The following is a 21,569-nucleotide window of genomic DNA, read 5'->3' on the forward strand; positions in this document are numbered from 1 at the left end:
TAAAACATGTATCACACGACACATTCATATTGTGACCCCCGGTGACCTGACCTCGCTGTGACCTGACCTGGTATCAGTGACCTCATATAGCAAAGTATGTGTTTGACGAACAATGTACCATCGATGTTTTTCAATAAATTACCAATTTACTCGCTTTCACAGCACATTTCTTGAATTGCCTGTGAACGGTGAAAATCTGACCTTTGACCTGACCTGTGACGTCATCGGTTTGACCTAGGTCAATGAAATTTGGTCACAAGGTAGTTCCCGGGTGGGGCTATCGAACGCCGTTTGAATTTTGAAAATCGGCCGGTAACTTTCCGAGATCTTAGGAGGGGGGGGGGGCCGAAACGCCCCCCCCCCTACGGGTGGTAGGGTCCGCCGGTAGCCCTACGGGGCGCGGGTTAAACATCATCCGGGAACTAGATCGTTCGACACTGTCGGCGTCCTGAGGGCCGCAATTTCCGACCGACGGTAATTAGCCGTTGTCATTGACTAATGACTCCCATCTGGCGTCAAGTTGAAGAACTAAGAAAGACGAGCCACCCGCCGCGCGGCGGCCGCACCGCGGGGCATCTTGGCGGTTCACGAGCGGGGCGCGGGGTTGTTGACATGTTGGGCTTGTTTGTAGGTCACATGGGACCATGCGAACGAAGTGTCACGTGAATCGTGCATGCCAGTTCCTACGACGGTGCCATTGTGGCTGAGTGCATCGTGCCTCGTGATATCGAAGATTTGACATTCAGGACGATATTCATATCAGTCCCTGTGTCCGGTACCTACTGATGCTGATGCTGCGCAGTGCAAGATGGAGGACAGAGGACTGGATACCATAACCTACCCTGCCCTGGATACTATTCGAACCGTGCGGCGGGCCCTGGCAGTGTTTTTCAATGGAAATCTCCGAGCCCCGGCGTGGGGCTTCGCGATTGATTTGACAATCGTGTGGTCTTGGGCGCGCTGAGACTTTGAGACTTTTCACATCGGTCGTCAGGATCAGGATTGAAGATACCGGACGGACCAGAGGTAAAGACCATCACGACAGATCGTCTTGACAAACTCGTCTGTCGTACTACTTCGGGTCTTGAAGAGGTGAGTCCGTTTCTGGCTGGAATGCCGAACGGTGTTTGGTGTGTCAGTGGTGTGTCAGTTGTCACTGTCAAAGCTACACCTATTGCCCATTACAATTTTATCTCGGGACAGGTGTGCGAGTGAGGTGGGGTGGGATGGGTTGGGGAAGGGGCACTGTCAGACCCGGAAGCATTTATGCCCTCATCCGCTGCGTCCGAAATCGATGAAAATTTGCGTTTTTCTTGACAAGAAAAGAAAACTAAAAAACTTACAAGCGGTTGGCACGTACTACAACTATCCGGCAGGACCCCTACTGGTTGAGTTGACCTGACCTGACCTGACCCGACCTGGCCTAAATCATCTGTGGACCCCGCTAAACCCCCTAAAGCACCCCGGAAACCCCATAGTAGCCACACTTTACGAAGTTCTAACAGGTCCCGACTTTTGGGTCATTGACCTGACCTGGAAGGTCAACCGATGACCTAGGACCTTAAAATTGGGTATCATCGGCTTCCTCTCGTGACGGGCAACATGCTCGTTTTTCCGCGAATCTCTAGCTCGATCAGGAGCCAAACGCGAGGTCGTACCCCCCCCCCCCCATTGTGCCGTCGAAGGACGCAAAATGGCCTGTGCCGGCGAGGGTTAAACCTTGACCTGAAATTCATCCAAATGTGGTCACTCATTGAGTGTACCGATTGAATTATTTGCATAAAGTGACCCATAAAGCATGTGTCGCACATGGCTATTGGCAATTGGCTATGCAATATTTCGCTTTTGGTGACCTGGCCTGACCTTTACAATAGCCTTTGCATGACAATTGTATGCAACACAAAGTTTTGTATGATCAATCTCAGTCCATTCTGTGCCAATTACGCTCCAAATCCAATCGTGTAGAAGCTTACATTTTGTACCCTTCACCTGACCTGGTCCTGGCCTCTGATCTACCTAAACGAAAAATGTTGGGCTCCAAACGTTCGTCTTGTCGAGAGCTTTCAATCGCCGCTTTCTCCGTCTTTCTACGACCGGTTCGGAAATTAGAATATGCACTATCTTTCATCAGGCTCTGCGAAGTTTAAACAAATGCTAGGCTAGGCTGCTCAAAACGGAAACCAGCGTTATGCCGTCGATCGGAAACTTTTTTTGCGATTAGATAATTAGACATTCAGGAGAAATGGCTTTCACGATTCTTGAAAGGTATATTTCATAGCGCAATAAAACTCAATATTTGGTGTCGACAAGTTTCAACTCAAGCCACATCGAAGATATTGCGTTATATCACTTACAAGTGCTATATGCCGAATTACGCACATATACCAAGTCGGTTCACAAGCACGGGTCAAGCCAATGGCAGGTAGAGGCCCGACAGCAACAGGTATAAAACATTTATCCTAGTAACAGACAACAAATGCAAATGACATTGAATTCAGATCCTAGCAGCAAACTGGTAACGCTAAGTAGTCGCGTGGATACGTCTAAGATATGTATTGGTTTCGATTATGTTCGATTATGTCATTTCCTACTCCGCTCACAACGCGTTGGACAACACACATTAACCCTCGCCCCGTTGGGGGGGGGCCATTTTGGCCCCCCCTGTGGTTTTTCCTAAATAGCAAAAAAACGGCGGCGCGCAGCGCCGCCAAATTTTCAGTACCTTTCCGGGCATCAATTTGACACCTTCACACCAAATTTTAAGTCTTAGGTCACCTTAGGTCAGGAGTTATTGAGGTCAAACTGAGGTCATGTTCGAGCAAAAATGAGCAAAAAACATGCAATCTTGAAACGCTCACCAAATCTACAGTTATCAAGCAATTTCAAAATTCTTTATATGGTCTAATAGACAAAAAGCGGCGCTACAAAACTGCTATCTCGGATTTTCAAAATTTTGGGTTTTTGACCCAAAAAAATTCAAAAAATTGAATTTTTTAGAAAAACTAAAAAAAAATCCAAAAATTTTCCGAATTTCGTAAAAACCGGAATATATGTGATAGTCCCTGCGCTCTTCTATATACATACCAAATTTCAGATCGATATCTCGTTTTTTGGCCAAGTTATAGCGAAAAAACTGTTCAAAAATGATGACGTCAAATTTTTGAACTCAATTTTTAGCGATTCTAGACCTCGTACGGCAAAACAAAGACCACCATTGAACTCCCCGTGACGAGCTGCATCGATTCGATACCCATTTTATGCAAAAATATCAACTTTGAAATTTGACCTTATTTGACCTGACCTTGACCTGACCTTGACCTGATCTTGACCAAAACGTGACCTAAGCTGGCCCCAAAGGCTGCCTGACCCACATAATCGCATTTGTCATGTAAAATGGACCATAAAACATGTATCACACGACACTTTCATATTGTGACCCCCCAGTGACCTGACCTCAGTGACCTGACCTGGTATCAGTGACCTCAACTAGCAAAATATGTGTTTGAAGAACATTTCCCCATCGATGATTTTCAATGAAATGCATTTTACTCGATTTTACAACGCATTTCTTGAAATGCCTGTAAACGGTGAAAATTGGACCTTTGACCTGACCTGTGACGTCATCGGTTTGACCTAGGTCAATAAAATTGGGTCACAAGGTAGTTCCCTGATAGGGCTATCCAACACCGTTTGCCGCTTGTCGCTACGTTGCGTGGTTCTCGAGATCTTAGGGGGGGGGGGGGCCAAAATGGCCCCCCCCAACGGGGCGCGTTGCTCGGCAGAGCCCAACGGGGCGCGGGTTAAGCTATTCCGTCCATCTAACGGCGCAACAATAGCATTTAACGATCGATATGTCTGGTTTCGTACTGCTGCGATATGTAAACAAAGCGGAAAGAAACAACACATACATATACACCATCTACAGGAATGTATCTATTCCTAGATGTGACGACAAAGGTTCCTTCTAAACGGCGGTTCATGACATCGATAAGATATGTCACGAAGTCCACGGTGCTTCCTTCACATGGACTAATTCATCCCATGACAATATTCATTACGCGTGAGCGCCTAGCTTCGGGGCCAGCGTGTACCCTAGACCGTTTCCTGATACAGAACGATATCGCTGGCTGCCTGCCTGATAAAGCTGGCTCCTTAAAGGGACCCTCCCACCTTAACATTAGATTTGAGTTGAGATAGCCAAAATGGGGTCCCTGGCTCACAATTACCGGTTTCGGCACTCACAACATCGAGAAATGCCTTAAATCGGAAATATTGAATTTCAAAATTGCAGCATTTTGATTCAGAGGGGCTAATGCTTAGGAATACCCCTCTGAATGTGTGACGTCAGCGCAGATATCTAACGATTTTTAAATGTTTGACTAAAACGTTTTGTAGCACGCGGTGGTATATGCTATTTGCGCGCAACATCTGCCGCAAACGCCGCACTTCTAAAATAAAGTCGCTAGAAACAGCGGAGATCCCAAAAAAGTAAACAAAAGTAAAAGTCTAATATCTTGAAAACCGGTAAATATTTTTCGGTGAAATTTGGTAGATATTCGTTTTCGCTCTTTCTGAACCGAGCGACATCACTTTCATGCCAATTCATCAACTTTTTTGAAGGTGGGAGGGTCCCTTTAATTAAACGTCTATCGTAACGGGTGCAACACTGAAGCACGTCACAAAGTCAATACACATCAACTCTGTTCATTATTTCGTAAGTAATGTCTGAATCGGGTCCCAGCAGACAACTTGTTTCATGAACAATGCACATCCTTCTTCACTTCAAACAACTCTACGGTCACGGCGCATTGGCCACCCACCAGACAGCACTCTAGCTGATACACTCATTAAAGACCGGTGACCTGACCTGACCTCAGGTCAGACAGCTCTCCCTCTGCTGCACAACAGGCAGTGGCTCCGGAGGCGGGGACTCGGCCGCGGTCTCCGGCGCCGGTGCCTCCATGTTGGCTATAGCCTCCACTGAAATAACGGCAGATTTCTCTCAGTATGCTAAGTCGGTCCAATATCAACCGACTTAGCATACTGAGCGACTTATCAGCACACTAACACGGAAAGAGAACTGAAATATTGGGAAGAAGCAAGTTCCTTATCAGTCCGATCAAATTTGACCTTATTACATTATGCAGTGTATGCCTGGGGCGATTCGTAAACGAGTGAAATATTAAAATACGAGCTCATATGGAGAGAAGAACGGCGATGGATACCTTTGAACGGCAGTGTATATCTGAAGGTCACTCGTTTGCTGGGTGACGGTGCATTCACTCCGGTGAACTGTTGGCCGCTGAAAAAATGAGAACCGTGGTGCGAAACTGAACAAATTGTAGCAAAAACTACAAAATTTACATGCTAGCGTCCATGCAAATGTTCGTCAAGCTTATAGCAGTCATGCCGGCCGGACCGAGCTTCGAAATATAACAGCGAACAGTAACTCGGTGCTATAGACGTTATTAGGTAAATAAATCGGCAAACATAATAAAACCGGGACGTAAAATCGATAAAACGATCTATGGATACCATGCTTATAAAATACCGAGCACAACTTTTCAAACACATAAACAAGACTTTAAAATAATTAACCAAACGACAAGATTACTGCAATTGACTTAAAAAAAAAATCGATAAGAAAAGGAGTGAGACTGCAGATGAATGCATGCACTGCACGGTTGCTGCCTTGGGGAAGTGACGGATCTCTTCAAGAAGGAGTCTCTTTAGAGTGACTGCTGTCTACGAGTACAACGACCGTTCCACCGCCGTACCTGCGACCCGCTTGCTCTGCTCGGTGACCTGTCTCGCCAGGATCTCATTCAGCTGGAGCAGGTGGGCCCTCTGCAACTTGTCCGTGGCCGCTACTCCCGGCCTCACCCGCGGCTCTGAGGAACGTGAGACGAGGAAGAGTGTCACATATATGCTGATATGCACGTCCGTTCACGAGTGAGAAGTGCCTGATTTTCATTTTTATGAATGGCCAAGTGTCTCGGAGTATCAGTTGTTATGATATTGACGGTATTATTGCAAGCCTGAAGCCCTAATGGGACCCCAGGAGAACCAAAAAACGTCATATTATCTTGTAGTTCACTTATATATCTTTTGGCACTGTGCTTATTTATGATTACATGTAATCTGCAAAAATAAAGGCGACATAACGGATATCTGTTACGAGTAGTTATTTCATGTAAGTTGCCTAATCCCTTTCAACTTATTATTTCTAAGCACGCTGCCGTTTGTATATTTGTCACGAATGTGTGGCTATACGCTACCTTTTTCACCTGTCTGCGATCCAATCGTGTCCAGGAAGCCGGTACTCTGCGTCAGCATCTTCCTGATGGAGGCGGCCTTCCTGCTCCGCTGCAGACGCTCCTCAACAGACATCGGCTCCACCTCCTACCATAGAAAAGAAGACGACACCTGGTCAAGAAGAGTGAAATATCCCGAGCTATCACCCAGAAGTTATTACTCCAGGTAATCTCACAACGGTCAACATTTCAATCCTCCAACCCACGAGTCTTACTGACCAGTTCGGGTACGTATCTCTCTGGGATACGGATCTTCTGCGGCCGGGCCAGCAGCTTGTCGATGGTGTCCTCGTCGTACTTGGTGGCCAGGCCGGGTCGGGATGCTCGGACGATGTCCGGTGTACTCGAGGCCTGCCTCAGAGGGGGTCGCGGCTCGGTGGGGAGCTCCTCCGCAGATGCTCCGTGCTGCCGCGCAGAGGGGAGAAGGCGTTAGTTAGAGCGGTAGCTGGTGGTTGGTTTTGTAAGAAAAATTGTTGCAACGGCCGAAGGCAGCGACATAAGTATGACCAGTACGGTGCTTTTTGGGCCGACATTTGAACGAACACATTTGTGAGCAATAGAGCTATGTTTTTGGACAGTTAGACTTGAATATCGCAATAGTCAGCCGCCTTTTTGGTAGGTTGCAGCTCACTGCCGTGCGTGTGCGACGTGCTAGTGCATGTGCTAAAAGAACATCAAGTACTGCATGCTAAAATTGAAGCTGCTCCACCACACTATACGCTCTCTCTCTATCTCTCCGCGGATCCGCTCAGCTCCCCTCTCCAGCTGCCATATCTTTCTGTCGACGTACCGCGGCGGCAGCATCAGAGAGTCTCCGAGCAGCCAGCCTGCTGCCCACGGAGAGGGTGTGATGACGCCGCGGGACCCGCCTCAGCGACAGGTCTTGTCGCTCTGCCGCCGCCCCCGTAGGCCCCGCTGCCGCCCGGAGCTCCGGAGTGGACCCGAAGAGCCGCTCGTAGGCGGAGGGCCGCCGCTCGGCAGGACGTCGCTGTCAGAGGTGCAGGGGTCACGCGGGGTTAGGGTTGGGTTAGAGGTCGGCAAGAACACGTGGAGTGAAGAGGGTGCTGAAGAAAAGTGTCAGTGCTCCCTTCGCTTCTAGTGATGTGGCGTGCAAAGATTAACAGTGTGCTAAATGCAGTTCGTATTTGTCAAAAACGACCAGAAATGTGTCATGTTATCTAGCGAGAAGTTTCCATCCATTACTCAAACGTAGAAAGAAGTGAAGAAACAATGTGCACGATTGAAACGGCTATCATGCAAAAACAAAATGCTGAGTGCTGATGCATCAATAGATGGGTGAGAGCCAATCCTGAGAACATACACGGAGCTAAGCCGACTGCGTCAGACCCGGAATACAAACCTACCTGATCCACCAGCCGTTTGAGCATATGGTGCCGCTGCTGTGAGCTGTCCTGCTCACTCGCCCGCCGGCCTCCATAGCCTCGCGGCAGCGACAGGGCACGTTGGAACTGCGAGAGCACCGGATCCGTGACCAGTGGATCTTCCTCCTCTCCGTCAGAAGGAACCTCACCGCCCGAGGGCACGTTCTCGAGGGACGCCTGGCGGCCCTTCTCCCGCTGTCGCTGCTGGGACTCCCGCTTCACGGTGCGAACGGTCTTCACCTCCAGCGAGCCTCTGTCACGGGCCAACAGAGCTGTGGACAGGATGACAATCATGACGGAGATACTGGGAAAGCTGCTGAATTAGAGACGAGGGATGCTTGCTAAACGAAAGAGAGGGAGGTGCGTATGCCTAGTGATGTGTATGCGAGTAACCGTAGTTGCAGTTGATGTGTATGCGACTAACCGTAGTTGAGAGATGGCGGCGCCCTCTCTTGGGTTTTCAAGGAACTGGACGGACGGTCCGCGGAGCGTGTGGTCGTCGGCGCGGGGCCAAGACAATACAAGAACTTTGCGATGATTGTGATTCATTAAATGGCGACGAGGATGAGATTTGATTAAATTCGTTGTGAAACGCCGCTGGGGATAAAGTAGACCAGGAACTTGACAGGCAGATAGCTGCTGGAACTCTGGTTCCGGTGAGAACCTCAGACTGGGCAGCTCCACTGGTTTGTATTCTGAAGTCCAATGGTTCAGTGAGGCTGTGTGGGAGTTATGATCTCACATGTAACAAAGCAACTAAGGTAGAACAGTACCCACTGCCCAATGTGTCCGAACTGCTGACAAAGCTAGCAGGTGGTGATAAGTTCTCGATCATTGACTTGAAGGAGGCATACCTGCAGGTGCCTCTGGACGAGGCGAGTCAAAGGTACACAGTCGTCAACACACACAGGGGGCTGATGGCTGCAACGCGGCTGGTGTACGGCATCAGCAGCGCGCCCGCCATGTTTCAGAGGTTGATGGAGACTCTTCTGGCAGGGATTCCGCACACTGCGATTTTCCTTGATGACGTGTGTGTGACGGGGGCGACAGATGAGGAGCACGCTCGTAACGTAGATGAGGTGCTGAGACGTCTGGGGAGTGCTGGACTCCGGGTGAATCCGGAAAAGTGTCAGTGGATGCGGAAGGAGGTGACTTACCTGGGTCACAAGGTCACCAGTGCAGGCGTTCATACGTCTGAGGAGAAGGTGCGCGCAGTCGTTGACGCACCAGCTCCGCAGGATGTAGGCCAGCTGAAATCGTATTTGGGTATGCTGACCTACTACCACAGGTTCATGCCGAACTTGTCCACAGAAGCAGCCCCGCTGTACCGACTTCTGAAGGAGGGCGAGCAGTGGAACTGGACCACAGCTCAGGAGCAGGCCTTCCAGCGGACAAAGAGGATGCTGGCGGAAGCGCCAGTATTGGCTCACTATGACGTAAGTGCTCCGCTGGTGGTGTCAGCCGATGCTAGTCCGTACGGGATTGGGGCTGTGTTGTCGATCGTTCAGGATGGCCAGGAACGGCCAGTGGCTTATGCATCCCGCTCTCTGGCACCAGCCGAGCGGAACTACAGTCAGCTGGAAAAGGAGGCGTTGGCAGTGATTTTTGGGGTGAAGAAGTTTCACCAGTTCGTTTACGGCAGAGCGTTTGAGATCAAGACCGATCACAAGCCTCTGTTGGGTCTGTTGGGCAACAGTAAGCCACTGCCTGATGTCGTGTCCCCCAGGGTGATTCGTTGGCGCTTGACGCTGCAGGCGTATCAGTGCCGTCTGACGTATTCACCGGGTATCTGTCAGGCAAACAGTGATGCCTTGAGTCGACTTCCGTTGCCGGAGCAGGTGATTCCTGTAGTGCCCGGCGACACTGTGCTGTTGCTCGAGTCTGTGGATAAACTGGTGACTGTTTCACAGATTCGACAGGCCACAGCCAGGGATCCGGTGTTGATGTCGGTGCAACGCCGTGTGATTGAGGGATGGCCGGCTGAGTCTGACCGGATCTCTCCCGAGTTACAGCCGTATTTTCATCGCAGGAACGAGCTCAGCACAGAAGACGGAGTACTTCTGTGGGGAGGGAGAGTGGTGATCCCGGCTGTTCTCCGCAAAGAGCTGCTTGCTCTTCTGAAGTGGGCTTGAGCGTGAATTAGATGACGCAAGGCCTGGAGCACCAGTGAGCGGTGGCGCATTCGTCGACGCCGGAAGATAAGCCTGTAATTATGGCGTTTAACCAAGGTTTGCCGTCTGTGAAGCCGTTTGAGCGAGGTGGAGATTTCGACAGGTGGGTCAATGGTTTGAACTGTTATTTTGGTGCCTGTCAAATCACGGATTCCGAGCAAAAGAAGTGCACACTGCTACATCTGATGGGTCTGGATGTGCAGGACATTTTCCATGCTTTGCCCGAGGTCAGAGATGAGGAAAACCCAGGTCAAGATGTATATAAAGAAGCCTGTGCAAGGCTGCAGAAACATTTTAAGCCAAAAACAAACAAAGTGTATGAGAGGTACAGATTTCATGAAATGTGTGGAAGAGTTCATCTGTCGTTTGAGGATTCAAGCAGGGAAGTGTGGATTTGAGCCAAGGGAGGTCGAAATGCACGTGTGTGACAGGGCAGTCAGTGGGTGTCACCACTTGGATCTGCGGCAGAAGCTCCTCAGCCAGCAGGACCTGTCTGTGGAGAGGATCATGGAAATGGCTTCTACATATGAACTGAGTCGCCAGCAGGCTCAGGCCATGGGTGTGACCACTGGTGGAGCATCGGTGAACTTCAGCCAGCGAAGAGGTCAGCACCAGCAGGCAGGGGGTCAGCACCAGCCTGCAGGAGGTCAGCACCAGCCGGCAGGGCACCGGGTGCCCCAAGGACAACAAGGGCAAAGGCAAGGTCAGTGCTACCGGTGCGGTTCTGTGCAGCACTATGCCAGGAACTGTCGGCTCAGCCGGAGTGTGAAGTGCCACAAATGTGGAAAGGAGGGTCACATTCGTAAGATGTGCCATACTAAAGTGGTGAACGCTGTGGCAGAGTCAGAGGTCCCATGTCATGGATCTCAGGGAGGTGGAAGTCAGGTACCACCAGGCTCCAGTGCAGCAGGGTCAGGAGAGGCTTATACCATGTACACCGTGAACCATGTGAGAGCCTCTGTGGATAAGCCAGTCGTGGCTGAACTGTCCCTGTGTGGTGAAACTGTGAACATGCAGGTGGACACGGGTGCTTCGTGTTCAGTGATGTCAGAGGGGAACTTTCAGAAGTTCTTGCGCAGTAAAGTGTCGTTGAATCAACAGGTGAAGCCAAAGCTGACAGGCTATGGCGGTCAGCCACTGCCAGTGATAGGGCAGGCTGAGGTACTTGTGTGCTATGGTGACCAGCAGTGTAAGCTTCCACTTGTCGTTGTGGAGGGGGACGTCAGCTGTCCTACCTTGTTGGGGAGGGACTGGTTGCATCAGCTGAAGCTGAACTGGCACCAACTCTTGAGCATCAATGGTTCAGAGGGAGCAGGGGTACTGAGTGAGGTGCTTGTGAGACATGGTAATGTGTTCAAGGAGGGGTTGGGGAAGTGTGACATGACTGCTCACCTGGATGTGGACCCCTCAGTTGCGCCTCAGTTCTACAAAGCCAGACCAGTGCCACTAGCCATTAGGGATAAAGTAGACCAGGAACTTGACAGGCAGATAGCTGCTGGAACTCTGGTTCCGGTGAGAACCTCAGACTGGGCAGCTCCACTGGTTTGTATTCTGAAGTCCAATGGTTCAGTGAGGCTGTGTGGGAGTTATGATGCCCAGGCATGGTTGGCATGAAAAGCAAGGCGAGATCACAGGTATGGTGGCCGGGGATTGATAGGCAGATTGAGACCACTGTGAATGAGTGCTTGTCATGCCAGGAGAACCGTCCAAGGTCTGCGAAGGTACCCGAGTCGCCGTGGCGGTACCCGGACGCGCCTTGGGAACGTGTACATATTGATCACATGGAGTTCGAGGGTCGCCTGATTCTGGTAGTTGTAGATGCCCACTCAAAGTGGATTGACGCCTTCGTTACGTCGTCCACAGGCTCCCAGGCGACTATTGAGTGCTTGAGGAAATCGTTCTCCGATCATGGGGTGCCCAAGGTTTTGGTATCCGATAACGGAAGAGGTTTCTGTTCCGAGGAAATGGCGCTGTTCTGCTCCGCTAATGGCGTGAAGCAGGTGTTCGCGCCAGCCTGGCATCCGAGTTCTAACGGCCAGGCGGAGTCTGCGGTCAAGGTCGTGAAAGGGGGTCTGCGGAAGCAATCCAGTGGGTCGCTGCAGACGAGGTTGTGCAGGGTGCTGTTCCAGTACCGGACAACTCCCCACTCAACCACAGGTCGTACGCCAGCCGAGCTGCTAAACGGTAGGCCTATGATCACACACCTGCATCGCTTGCACCCAGACACTAGGGACCGAGTGTTACACCGTCAGGAGGCTCAGACGCGCGTTAATAATCAGGGGTCATGTGCCAGGAGCGTGTCTGTAGGTGATGAGGTCTTTGTACAGGATGTGACAGTCGGGCAGCGATGGACCGCCGGGGTGGTCACAGGTGTGTCCGGTCACATGTGTGATGTGAAGTTGTGCGACGGGCGTGAGTACCGCAGACATGTAGATCATGTACGGCGGAGATTTGCGAGTGTAGGAGAATGTCCGACTCCGCCAAGTGTGACGCTGTCGCCGTCTGCGTCTTCGGATCCGTCCGATCTGCAGAATCGCGGTGTCGCGGAGGCGTCACGTTCCTCGGATGTGCCGCGCGCAACTGCCGATGTGCCGCGCGCCACTGCTGATGTGCCGTCGGCTGTGGTACCGACGGAGCCCCCGGTTGAGGTCGCTGTTCCGGCCAGCTCCCCAGCTCCTCAGCTACGCCGATCGAACCGCGTGTCTCGACCGCCGGAGCGGCTCGACCTATAGGGTCAGGTGTAGCGGTGTATGTATGTGTTAGTTAAGAACTGGGGGAGGAGTTGATGTGTATGCGAGTAACCGTAGTTGCAGTTGATGTGTATGCGACTAACCGTAGTTGAGAGATGGCGGCGCCCTCTCTTGGGTTTTCAAGGAACTGGACGGACGGTCCGCGGAGCGTGTGGTCGTCGGCGCGGGGCCAAGACAATACAAGAACTTTGCGATGATTGTGATTCATTACCTAGAAAAAATGCCTTCAACGGATGATTGGTTCAGCAAATTATCGGCTGGGTGGAGAAAGTATCACGCACAAGATTCAAACATGTTTCAGGCCGTCAGCGTTGTAAATCTTTGACATTATGAAGACATTGAACAGCACATTTCGGCTTTCCACTAACCGTAGAGCGGTCCCATGGCCTCCTGCGTCTGGTACTCCTCAGCCTGGTCTTCCTCGGGCCTCTCCTGCGCTCCGCCCGTCTGTTGTCTCTGCTGCCCAGTGCTGCTGCCGTTCCCATTGCTCTGCCCGGACGGTGCCGGGGGAGCGGGTCCCTTGCTTTCCCAGACCGCCACCCGCTGTCCCACAGTACCGACACTGCGCGTGTCCACCCCGGACGGCTCTGTGGCGCCATCTGTGGCAGCCTCTGTGGCGGTGCCCGCAGTGGTGCCAGTCTCTTCCTGAGGAGTTCGTCCCCCGGCAGACTGCTGAGACTCCGCTCCGGTGGGAGCCGGACGAGCGGTGAGCTCTGGTGTCTCCTCAAGCTGTTCAACCGTTGCTGACGTCGGCTGTTGCGCTGACTGCGATGTCGTCTGTTGCGGCGAGCGCTGCTTTGCCGGATCAGTCCCGTTGCCTTGGAAGCTGTTGGCCTGAACGTTACCAGAGGGCGGGCTTCGGTTCTGAGACTCATTGGTTGACTGCTGACCGTTTTGCTGAACCGGATGATGTTGCGCTCCGTGGACGAACCCGTTGCCATGCGGACCGTTCGGTCCCGATGGTCCGTTGGTCCTCCAGTGTTCTTCGGCTGCCTGCCGGTCGCCAGGAGGGACGGGGGAGCGAGGTCGGTTCGAGGGAGCTTCTCCATCTGGACGGTAGTACGGAGAACCGTCTACAGGTAAATGCTGCTGCTGATGAGGGTGCTGATTGTAATGGTTTTGGTGGTGATTATTTTGTTGTTGAGAGTGATTCTGCTGATGCTGATATTGCTGTTGCTCCTGCTGCTGTTGCTGATAGTAGTGGTTATTATGCTGGCCCTGTTGCATCTGCTGATGCCTTTGTGCAACTTGCTGCATCTGTTGGTGATCGTAATAGTCTTTTTCCTGCTGATGCTGATGCTGATGCTGATGCTGTTGCTGATGCTGTTGCTGTTGGTGTTCCTGTTGCATCTGCTGCTGCTGCTGTGACTGGTCCTGTCGCGTCCCCCCTGCACCGCGAGAAGGTCCCTTTCTCACTGCCGCATACACTGGCTCGTCCTGCCCACCGTTCTGGCGCCACCGATCCTGTCCACCACCCCTGCCCGGTCCGTGATCGGCCTGGTAAGGCTGGAAGGCGCCGCCCTGACGGTGGAGCAGCGGCCCACCGCCAACATCAGACGGCTCCGACGGGTGCCGGCCGTTCGGGTCACCGAGGGGGCGCAGCGGACTCGGCTGGGTCACCACCGCTTCTGCGACAGGATCGTGAGGCCTTGCGAACGGCTGTTCAGGCGGTCGGTTGTGCTGCTGCAAAGGCTCGGGCGGTCGGGTGTACTGTTGCGAAGCTTCAGGCGGCCTGGAGTACTGCGAATGCTCCGGTGGTCGGGCGTACTGTTGTGGTTCGGGAGGTCGGTTGTATTGTTGGGGAGGCTCGTGGGGTCGAATTGACTGGTAATTAGGCTCCTGTGACCTTCCAGGCTGGTAGGAAGGTTCATGGTGCCGTGGTTGGCCCTGGTGATGGTCCTCATGATTGTATCCTTGCGGCAGACTCTGATGGTGCTCGTAGTTTCGCGGAAGGCTATGATCCGGTTCGCGATGGTGGTAATCCCGCGGGAGGCTCTGGTCTCGCTCTCTGGGCTCGTAGCTCCGCGGGAGGCTTCGCTCCCTCTCGCGCGGCTCGTGGGTACGAGGCAGACTCCTGTCCATCTCGTGAGACTCGCCGAAGTGATGCACCGACTGACGACGTTCGTACGCGGGTACTTCTCTTTCGTGAAGGTGCGAATAGCTCCTCCGGTGCTCGGGGACGTAACCGTGCCTTCCGCCCCGTTCCTGGTAGTACGCCCCGGCCATCTCCTGGCCGTATGACAGGCCCCGGGCGTGACGGTAGGGACCGTATCGACCTGCTGAATCTCCTGCGGAACCCAGGTCCTGCTGGCTGCGGTACTGGCGAAGGACCGCCTGCAGGCGACGTTCGCTGTCCCCTCCATCAGCTAACGCGCCGGATGCACGACGGTAGGCTTGGTAGCTAGCGGCGAGTGCTGAGCGCATGTCCTGCTGGCTGGCTGTCAGCGCTGACCGCATGTCCTGCTGACTAGCCGTTAGCGCTGATCGCATGTCCTGCTGACTGGCGCCCAACGCTGAGCGGACGTCTTGCTGACTCCCAGCGCGGTGTCGGGCCGAGCCTCCGCGCCCGTCACGGTTCCAGTCGTGTCGGCTGGGCGGATAGGCGGCCCCACCGGCGCGACCAGGCCAGTCGGCTCCACGCCACTGGTCGGCTCCGGCCGGAGGTGGAGCTGGCGGAACATACGGCGGCGGGTCGTACCCATTCGGACGTTCGTACACTGCGTCGTACGGAGAGTCGTACAGCGAGTCGTAGTCGCCAGACAGCGGGCCTGACACGCTCTTGGGGAGTCCGCGTCGGCTGCCGGGTCGCTGCTGCCGACCCGCGCCGCCTGAGTCCGGAGGAGAGGCCGTCTGTCCACCGGGACCCGGGCGGACCGCGCCGTTGGACTGGTGCTGCCGCCTGTCGGCCTGCGGGTGGTACTGGCCGCTGGGTGGCGCTGGCGGCGGCGGCGCGTGCCGGTCCAGTGGAGGGTTCATCAGACTCTGAAAACGACACAAAACCTGATCAGTAGTTGTACTGGAAGAGTTTTGTGACGGAACTGCGGGTGGGCGTCTCAACACACCTATTCTAGCATGTTCGTTTTAATAGTAGTTGGTAGGAGTATATGAAAAGTGATTTAGAATATGAGACATTCGTAGTGAAGTTCAACTCATGGCCTTCTGGCAAGTGATTAAACCTTGGTTCCGATTTCCATGCCATGTTCCGTCCATGGACGCAAAAACTAGCATCTTTTAGTTCAGCAATGCGGACATCACCAGACCATGCTATTTTTTGTCTTTGTTTGTTTTGTTGGGTTAGGCCCTTTCGGTCCAATTAGACCATTTCAGAGCCGGAAGGATGATAGGAATTAGGGGGAGACATTGGTCTGGGCAGGCATCCTAGTGAGTCACCGGGGCTGAGCCCATCCCGAAGGACAGGCCGACCAGCCCCAAGGTACTCACTGCACCCGGCTACGGGGTGCGCTCCCTCGGGAGCAGCGGTGCCGCTCCAAGGGAGCAGCCCGCATGAGATAAAGTTGCCTGTCCAGCCCGGAGGGGGTTGCGGCGTGGAGGAGAAGGATTTCCGTATCCTGAGGATAGAAGCATGGAACGGTGATGATTTTCTGTCTGGCTTCTTTTCATTGTCGTCAGGAGGTTCTGACTGAAGGACACAAATCACCCTGCCTTAAACAGCAACAGGGAGCTGACACAGAACACAAAAGGAAAGTCATGTCCGGCGATGTTTTGCGGACCGAAGGAAACGCGAACCAATCAATCGGAAATGACGTTTCACGCCGGTTCTGAACAAAACCTTGGGACCATAAATGTGCGAGAATTTCTGTTCGCTGCTGAACGCAGTCAATGGCTTCTCAAAGACCTCCCGACGTTGTTACCGCATTAAGTTAAAAATAGTTTACATTCAAGAGCTGATTTTCACATAAACTGCGCCTTTATTCTGCTTCCTTTCTGATAACTGATGTTAAAAAGCCAAAATAACCCGTAATTACTTTTAATTTAGTGCACAGAAATAAAAGTTATTTTAACCCGCGCCCTGGTGGGGGGGGGCTTTTTTTGCCCCCCCCCCCCCTCCAGACTTTTCGATATATCTCCAGAACCGCTGCGCCGATCGTCACCAAACCTTCAGTACCCTCTCGGACATCAATTTTACACATTGTGACCAATTTTTTTTCCAAAAGCTATGATATGTTGGCCGGAAATGACGTCAGAATGACGTCATGTTCTGCCGTTTTCGACCCAAAAAAGGGTTTCGCGGGAAGAGCTGTCAGGCCTATGGCTTTGCAAATACAGAAAAACGATTAAGACATAAAAGCTGTAGAATTAACAGGGATACAAAACTGCTATCTCGGATTTTTGAAATTTTTGGATTTTGACCCCCAAAAATCCAAAAATAGATGTTTTGAATATAAGAGCCGAAAAATCCAAAAAGTTTTTGGAATTTCGCAAAAACCGGGACATACGTGATAGTCGTTACCGCCTTCTATCTACATACCAAATTTGAGATTGATACCTCTTTTTTCGGCGAAGTTATAGCGAAAAAAAACTTCAAATTTGATGACGTCAAATTTTCAAACTCAATTTTTAGCAATTCTAGACCCCGTAGCGCAAAACAAAGACCACCATTAGACTCCCCGTGACGAGCTGCATCGAATCAATACCCATTTTATGCAAAACTATCAACTTTAAAATTTGACCTTTCTTGACCTGACCTTGACCTGACCTTCACCAGAAAGTGACTTAATCCGTACCTGATAGTCTTATAACCAACACCATTGAGTTGGAAATGAAAAATTGGTCATAAAACATGCATCGCACAACCTTAGTACCTAAAGTTAGGATCATGTGACCTGACCTGTGACCCTAGGTGACCTGACCTGTGAACGGACCTGGTAGTGTCAGTGACCTTTTATAGCAACATATGCACTGGGCAACTGACGCCCTATCGCTGATTCTCGACAAAATGCGTTTTCTTCGGTGTTATAGCGCATTCCCTAGATGACCCGTGAACGGTGAAACATGTCATCTTTGACCTGACCTTTGACGTCATCGGTGACCCAGAGGTCAATGAAATTTGTTTTCTTTCGACAAATTTGACAGGCCTTTCGAACGCCGTTTGAATTTTGCGGATCCGTCAAGTAGTTTCGGAGATACGAGGGGGGGGGGGCAAAAAATAGCCCCCCCCCCACCAGGTCGCGTTATAAACAGACCCCACCAGGGCGCGGGTTAACAAGTGATAGGTATACTGAGGAAGGTCTTGACGCATATATAAATTTTTCAGCTTTAGGAGCTTATCAGAATAAAATCAGTCATCTAAAGCGGCTATTTCTTCCAGTTTATCCATATGTAAGTACATTGTACACCTTGCTGTCCAGTTGGACGAAACACTAGGATCTCAGTACCTGCACGGTGCCACTCCTTCATTACCTGTTCGTCATACTGCGCCTCGTAGCCGGCCGGGAGCCGCGCGGAGCCGGCGCGGTGGAGCGGAGCCGGCTCCTCCGGGGGCCGGCGGACGGAGCCGGACCTGCGGGACTCCTCGGGACCGGGAGCGCGCCGCTCCGCCTGACGGGAGGAGAGCATCCTCTGGACGCGGCGCACCTCCGCCTCCAGGGCGCGAACCTGAGGGAGAGGGGTGGAGGTTATGCTGGACAGTGGACGCTGGGCACGCTTTAGCCGTTTCCACGACGGCCATCTGGTACACATCTGGTGCACATTTGGACTTGGTGCAGATTGGTGCAGGTTTGGTCAAATCAGTTTCAGTGTGTCTCTAACTAGCTATCAGCTAGGGTTGCACTAATTGCTTATATGCCTGCTTTGTCATATTATCAGAGAGTATCATCGATGAAAACACTGAAATAAATTCATAAAATACAGATATTTGCTGTAAAAGAAATAAGTTGCAGATTTGGTCAAATTAGGTGCACTCGCCGGATAGCCCGTCGTGAAAACGGCCTTTGTCTCTTATAGGGAGCGACCTCTGTAACCAAATGTGGGGTTACAGAGGGCAATCTCTGACGTCAGGGCAAGCACCTAGCGGCAGACGGAAAAGAGAGGGATGTCTTATCGGGGTCACGGTCTGGCTCCAGAGCACGAAATTGAGGGTAGAGAAAAGATGTAGAACGGAGTTTTTACAAGGCACGCTCGACGTCCCACGGCATGCGACTGATATGGATTACGCTTAAACCTATATGAATTAGGGGGTTGTGGAGAGTTAGCAAGGTCAAAGTAAAGCTCAAAATTGGTCAGAATAATACAGCCCAAACACACCAAAGTACGAATCCAGTCATCACCGCACCACTCAAACACGCGACCCATGTCCAAGGTCACGGTGCCGACCTCACCTCGTTACTGTAGGAGCTGCCGTGGCTGGTGGCCTTTAGCGCCGCCTGCAGTCGCTGCCGCAGAGATAGCATCTCCCTCTCCAGGCGACTGTTATCCGCCGCCGTCTCGTCCAGCGTCTGCCGACAACGAAACGAACGTCGGGGGCTACTCGACAATAGTCCACGGGACTAAGGATGGTAGGTTACAACAGTTACGGCATCAAGAAGGGACCTGTCGTCTCTTATGTCATCACTTACGCCAGTCTTATGTTACCAGCTATGGCTCGTCTCGGTCATCAGCTACCCCGGGCCTATGTCTACGTCGCTCTTGAGCTGTGTCACCATAAACTTTGACATTACCGTCACCGGCCTATGTCATTAACTATGGTTGCCTTAACTGCTTCTTTCACCATTGATTAGGCTACTATCATAGTCTATGTCATAGTTTACGAGCGATCTACGCCTCTTGTCTTATGCCATCAACATTTGCACATATACCGTGTCTATGCTATGCCAATCCAGATATGACAGCTCATGTGCCCCTCAAAAAGCCAAGATGACGGAATGAGCCTTAAGGAATTATCTAAATGAGCTTTTACGGGGATTATCAGTGCTGAGCTCTTCTGGGGATAGCGAATTAGCCCACAAAGAAGTCTGGGATAATTACGGCATCAGCATTCGTCCGCCGTTTGTTTTCGCTACCGAGAGCAAAAACAAGCTCGTCCGGGCTCGTCTCGCCGGCAGCGATTCTCCCCGCGCCGTCCGTGCCCTTGAAGGTGAGCGGCTCGTTAGTTTATGGCGGCATCGGCAGGCAATGGCTGTTCGACAGGAGCGTACCGGCGCGGCGGAGAGAGCCTCTGCAGCCCTGCACAGTGCACAGGACTGGTGCACCGTGCTCCAGTGCACAGGGCTCCATTTTGACCCTTCAGGCTCCCCGTCCGTCCCGTGCGCCGCGGCACGGGCGGACTGGTGTGTCGGGTTAAAAATGACGCGAGCCGTGCGGACCACCGCAGGGAAACTATCAAATTATAACTCCGGCGCGTGGTGGTAGCGGTTTGTCAATTAGACGGGGCCAGAGTGTGCCAGGTGACACGAAAACGGTTGGTTGGACGCGCTCCTGTCGAGAGCGATGAGCGGGTCGGGGGCAACAAACGCCCCGCGAGCACGGCACCTGCCGCCTGCAGCTCCCGGCTTCTCACGAGCTGTCCGGTGTAGCTGAGCTGTGGGCTGCGGCAGCTCGGGCTAATCTCGGCAGACCGGCCGGCCGGGCTCACCGGAGCTCAGTCGGTAACTCCGTAATGCGGTGAAAAATGGAGCGCTTTTGAAAATCCGATAACGGGAAGTACGCCGTTCAATGCATGAAGACGGGAAGTTTTAGTTCAGCTTCTACAGTGCTGCTAAACTTAAACCAACTGCTGAATAGTGCAGTGAAATGAATACGGAAGATCGAGCTGTAAAACCTGCGTTAAATATTACGGCACAGTAAATCTGTTCCGATCCATGGAGATCAATGTTTACCGCGCCGTCTGTGCGGCACAGACTGAGGCTGTGGCTGACCTTTGCGCTGGAGCTGAGCACGGCCTTGACCCTGGTGAGCTCGTCCTGGAGCGCTCTCTGCCTCTGCAGCAGCCGCTCCGAGTCTCTCACAGGTCCCTCTTCCCCCGTGACGGGCGGCCGGTCCTGCGAACACGGTCACACATGAGCGACTGCACAACCGCACATCACTTACATCAGGTTAATCAACTCGGCGACTCGCTTTTCCTGCTCACTCGCGTGAAATGATCTCAGACGACAGAGACTGAGAGCCTGTCATGTCTGGATTTAAATATACGCCTGCGGAACAGTAATCGCCACCGCTTCGAGCAGCTCCTGGCCATCACTCACAAAGTTCAATCGACCCAGCACCTGACCACGTCAGTCAATTGCAGAGCCGATGCAATTTCCGTTGGCGTTCGCTCACAGACCATAATCCTACCGCCTCATCAATCGAGGCGCGGCCTGGCGAGCGTCCGGTGGGCGTCTGGCGAGCTCCATCGGCCGGTCACAGGTCGTGACGGGACCGACACCTGGATGGGGCACGGCCTGTCGATCACCAGCCGCTCCCATTGCCGATTCAGGGCTGCCGCTGGTGGTAGTGGTCGAACGGGCCAGCCCAGGTCAGGTCGATGGACAGCGAGTAACCTTCGTGCCGATGGCGCTCGCTGACGGCCGGCGTCGGTTTGTTTCGACGGGCCAAATCACCGGTATGTGCCGACGAGTGACCGCTACTGCCGGTCGGTCAAGCGACGAACCCGTTCGCAGAAATGAGGAATTGATTGGGTGCGATACCGATATTGAGTGAGGGATGGGGGATGGGGGATATGACGGGGTGTAATGATGTGTGGAGGGGAACGGAAGTGGTAACTGCTCTGTGAGCTAGTTAATACTAAACGCGAGGTAATCATTGCCGTATGGTCGACAGTGTCGCTGACAACATTGCAATATTGCCGGGTTATGTAGGTGCCCTACAGAAGACTACTCGTGTGGCGCGCATCAGTAACAAATAACTCGAAAAACACCTCGCGTATCGAACACTTCTTCTTATTACACCGTCGTTTTCAACAGAACTCTGCTTCAAGACGCACCGAGCCGGTCA

At 52.5% G+C, this 21,569-nt stretch overlaps 2 protein-coding genes across 4 annotated transcripts in view; both read right to left on the reverse strand.

Moving 5' to 3' along the window:
• Positions 1 to 4,638: 4,638 nt before the first annotated feature.
• Positions 4,639 to 18,117, reverse strand: LOC122371625 (mediator of RNA polymerase II transcription subunit 12-like). 3 transcript variants are annotated; one of them, XR_006254762.1, is made up of 9 exons: positions 18,039 to 18,117; positions 12,986 to 15,599; positions 7,679 to 7,968; positions 7,105 to 7,302; positions 6,534 to 6,719; positions 6,279 to 6,402; positions 5,778 to 5,891; positions 5,226 to 5,302; positions 4,639 to 4,980 (listed from the first exon to the last, which is right to left on the reverse strand). XR_006254762.1 is itself a non-coding variant. In XM_043348061.1 (8 exons), exons 2-8 carry the CDS (start codon positions 15,591 to 15,593, stop codon positions 4,874 to 4,876), a joined length of 3,618 nt encoding a protein of 1,205 aa, XP_043203996.1. In that variant the 5' UTR covers positions 15,594 to 15,599; positions 18,039 to 18,117; the 3' UTR covers positions 4,639 to 4,873. The 3 variants fall into 3 exon arrangements, 2 of the variants coding, with proteins under 2 accessions (XP_043203996.1, XP_043203995.1); XM_043348061.1 differs by lacking the exon at positions 5,226 to 5,302 and having other exon boundaries at positions 6,288 to 6,402; XM_043348060.1 differs by lacking the exon at positions 5,226 to 5,302.
• The window catches only part of LOC122371627, a 29,257-nt gene continuing 25,162 nt past the window's right edge, over positions 17,475 to 21,569 (reverse strand). The window contains exons 5-8 of the mRNA XM_043348063.1: positions 20,492 to 20,614; positions 18,956 to 19,072; positions 18,014 to 18,233; positions 17,475 to 17,488 (exon numbers count right to left, since the gene is read on the reverse strand). Coding sequence (XP_043203998.1) covers positions 17,475 to 17,488; positions 18,014 to 18,233; positions 18,956 to 19,072; positions 20,492 to 20,614 — 474 coding nt within the window. The remainder of the gene's footprint in view (positions 17,489 to 18,013; positions 18,234 to 18,955; positions 19,073 to 20,491; positions 20,615 to 21,569) is intronic.

Source organism: Amphibalanus amphitrite, unplaced genomic scaffold (assembly GCF_019059575.1).
Source record: "Amphibalanus amphitrite isolate SeventyFive unplaced genomic scaffold, NRLGWU_Aamphi_draft 001264F_arrow, whole genome shotgun sequence".
Taxonomy (NCBI): Eukaryota; Metazoa; Arthropoda; class Thecostraca; order Balanomorpha; family Balanidae; genus Amphibalanus; species Amphibalanus amphitrite.

Bases quoted from the DNA above. Each gene is read 5' to 3' on its own strand.
- LOC122371625 (XM_043348060.1), bottom strand. From the start codon at position 15,593: ATGAACCCTCCACTGGACCGGCACGCGCCGCCGCCGCCAGCGCCACCC. The intron at 6,720-7,104 runs GTACGTCGACAG...TCTGCGCGGCAG, and splicing joins TCTCTGATGCTGCCGCCGCG to CACGGAGCATCTGCGGAGGA. The intron at 6,403-6,533 runs GTCAGTAAGACT...TTTCTATGGTAG, and splicing joins AGAGATACGTACCCGAACTG to GAGGTGGAGCCGATGTCTGT.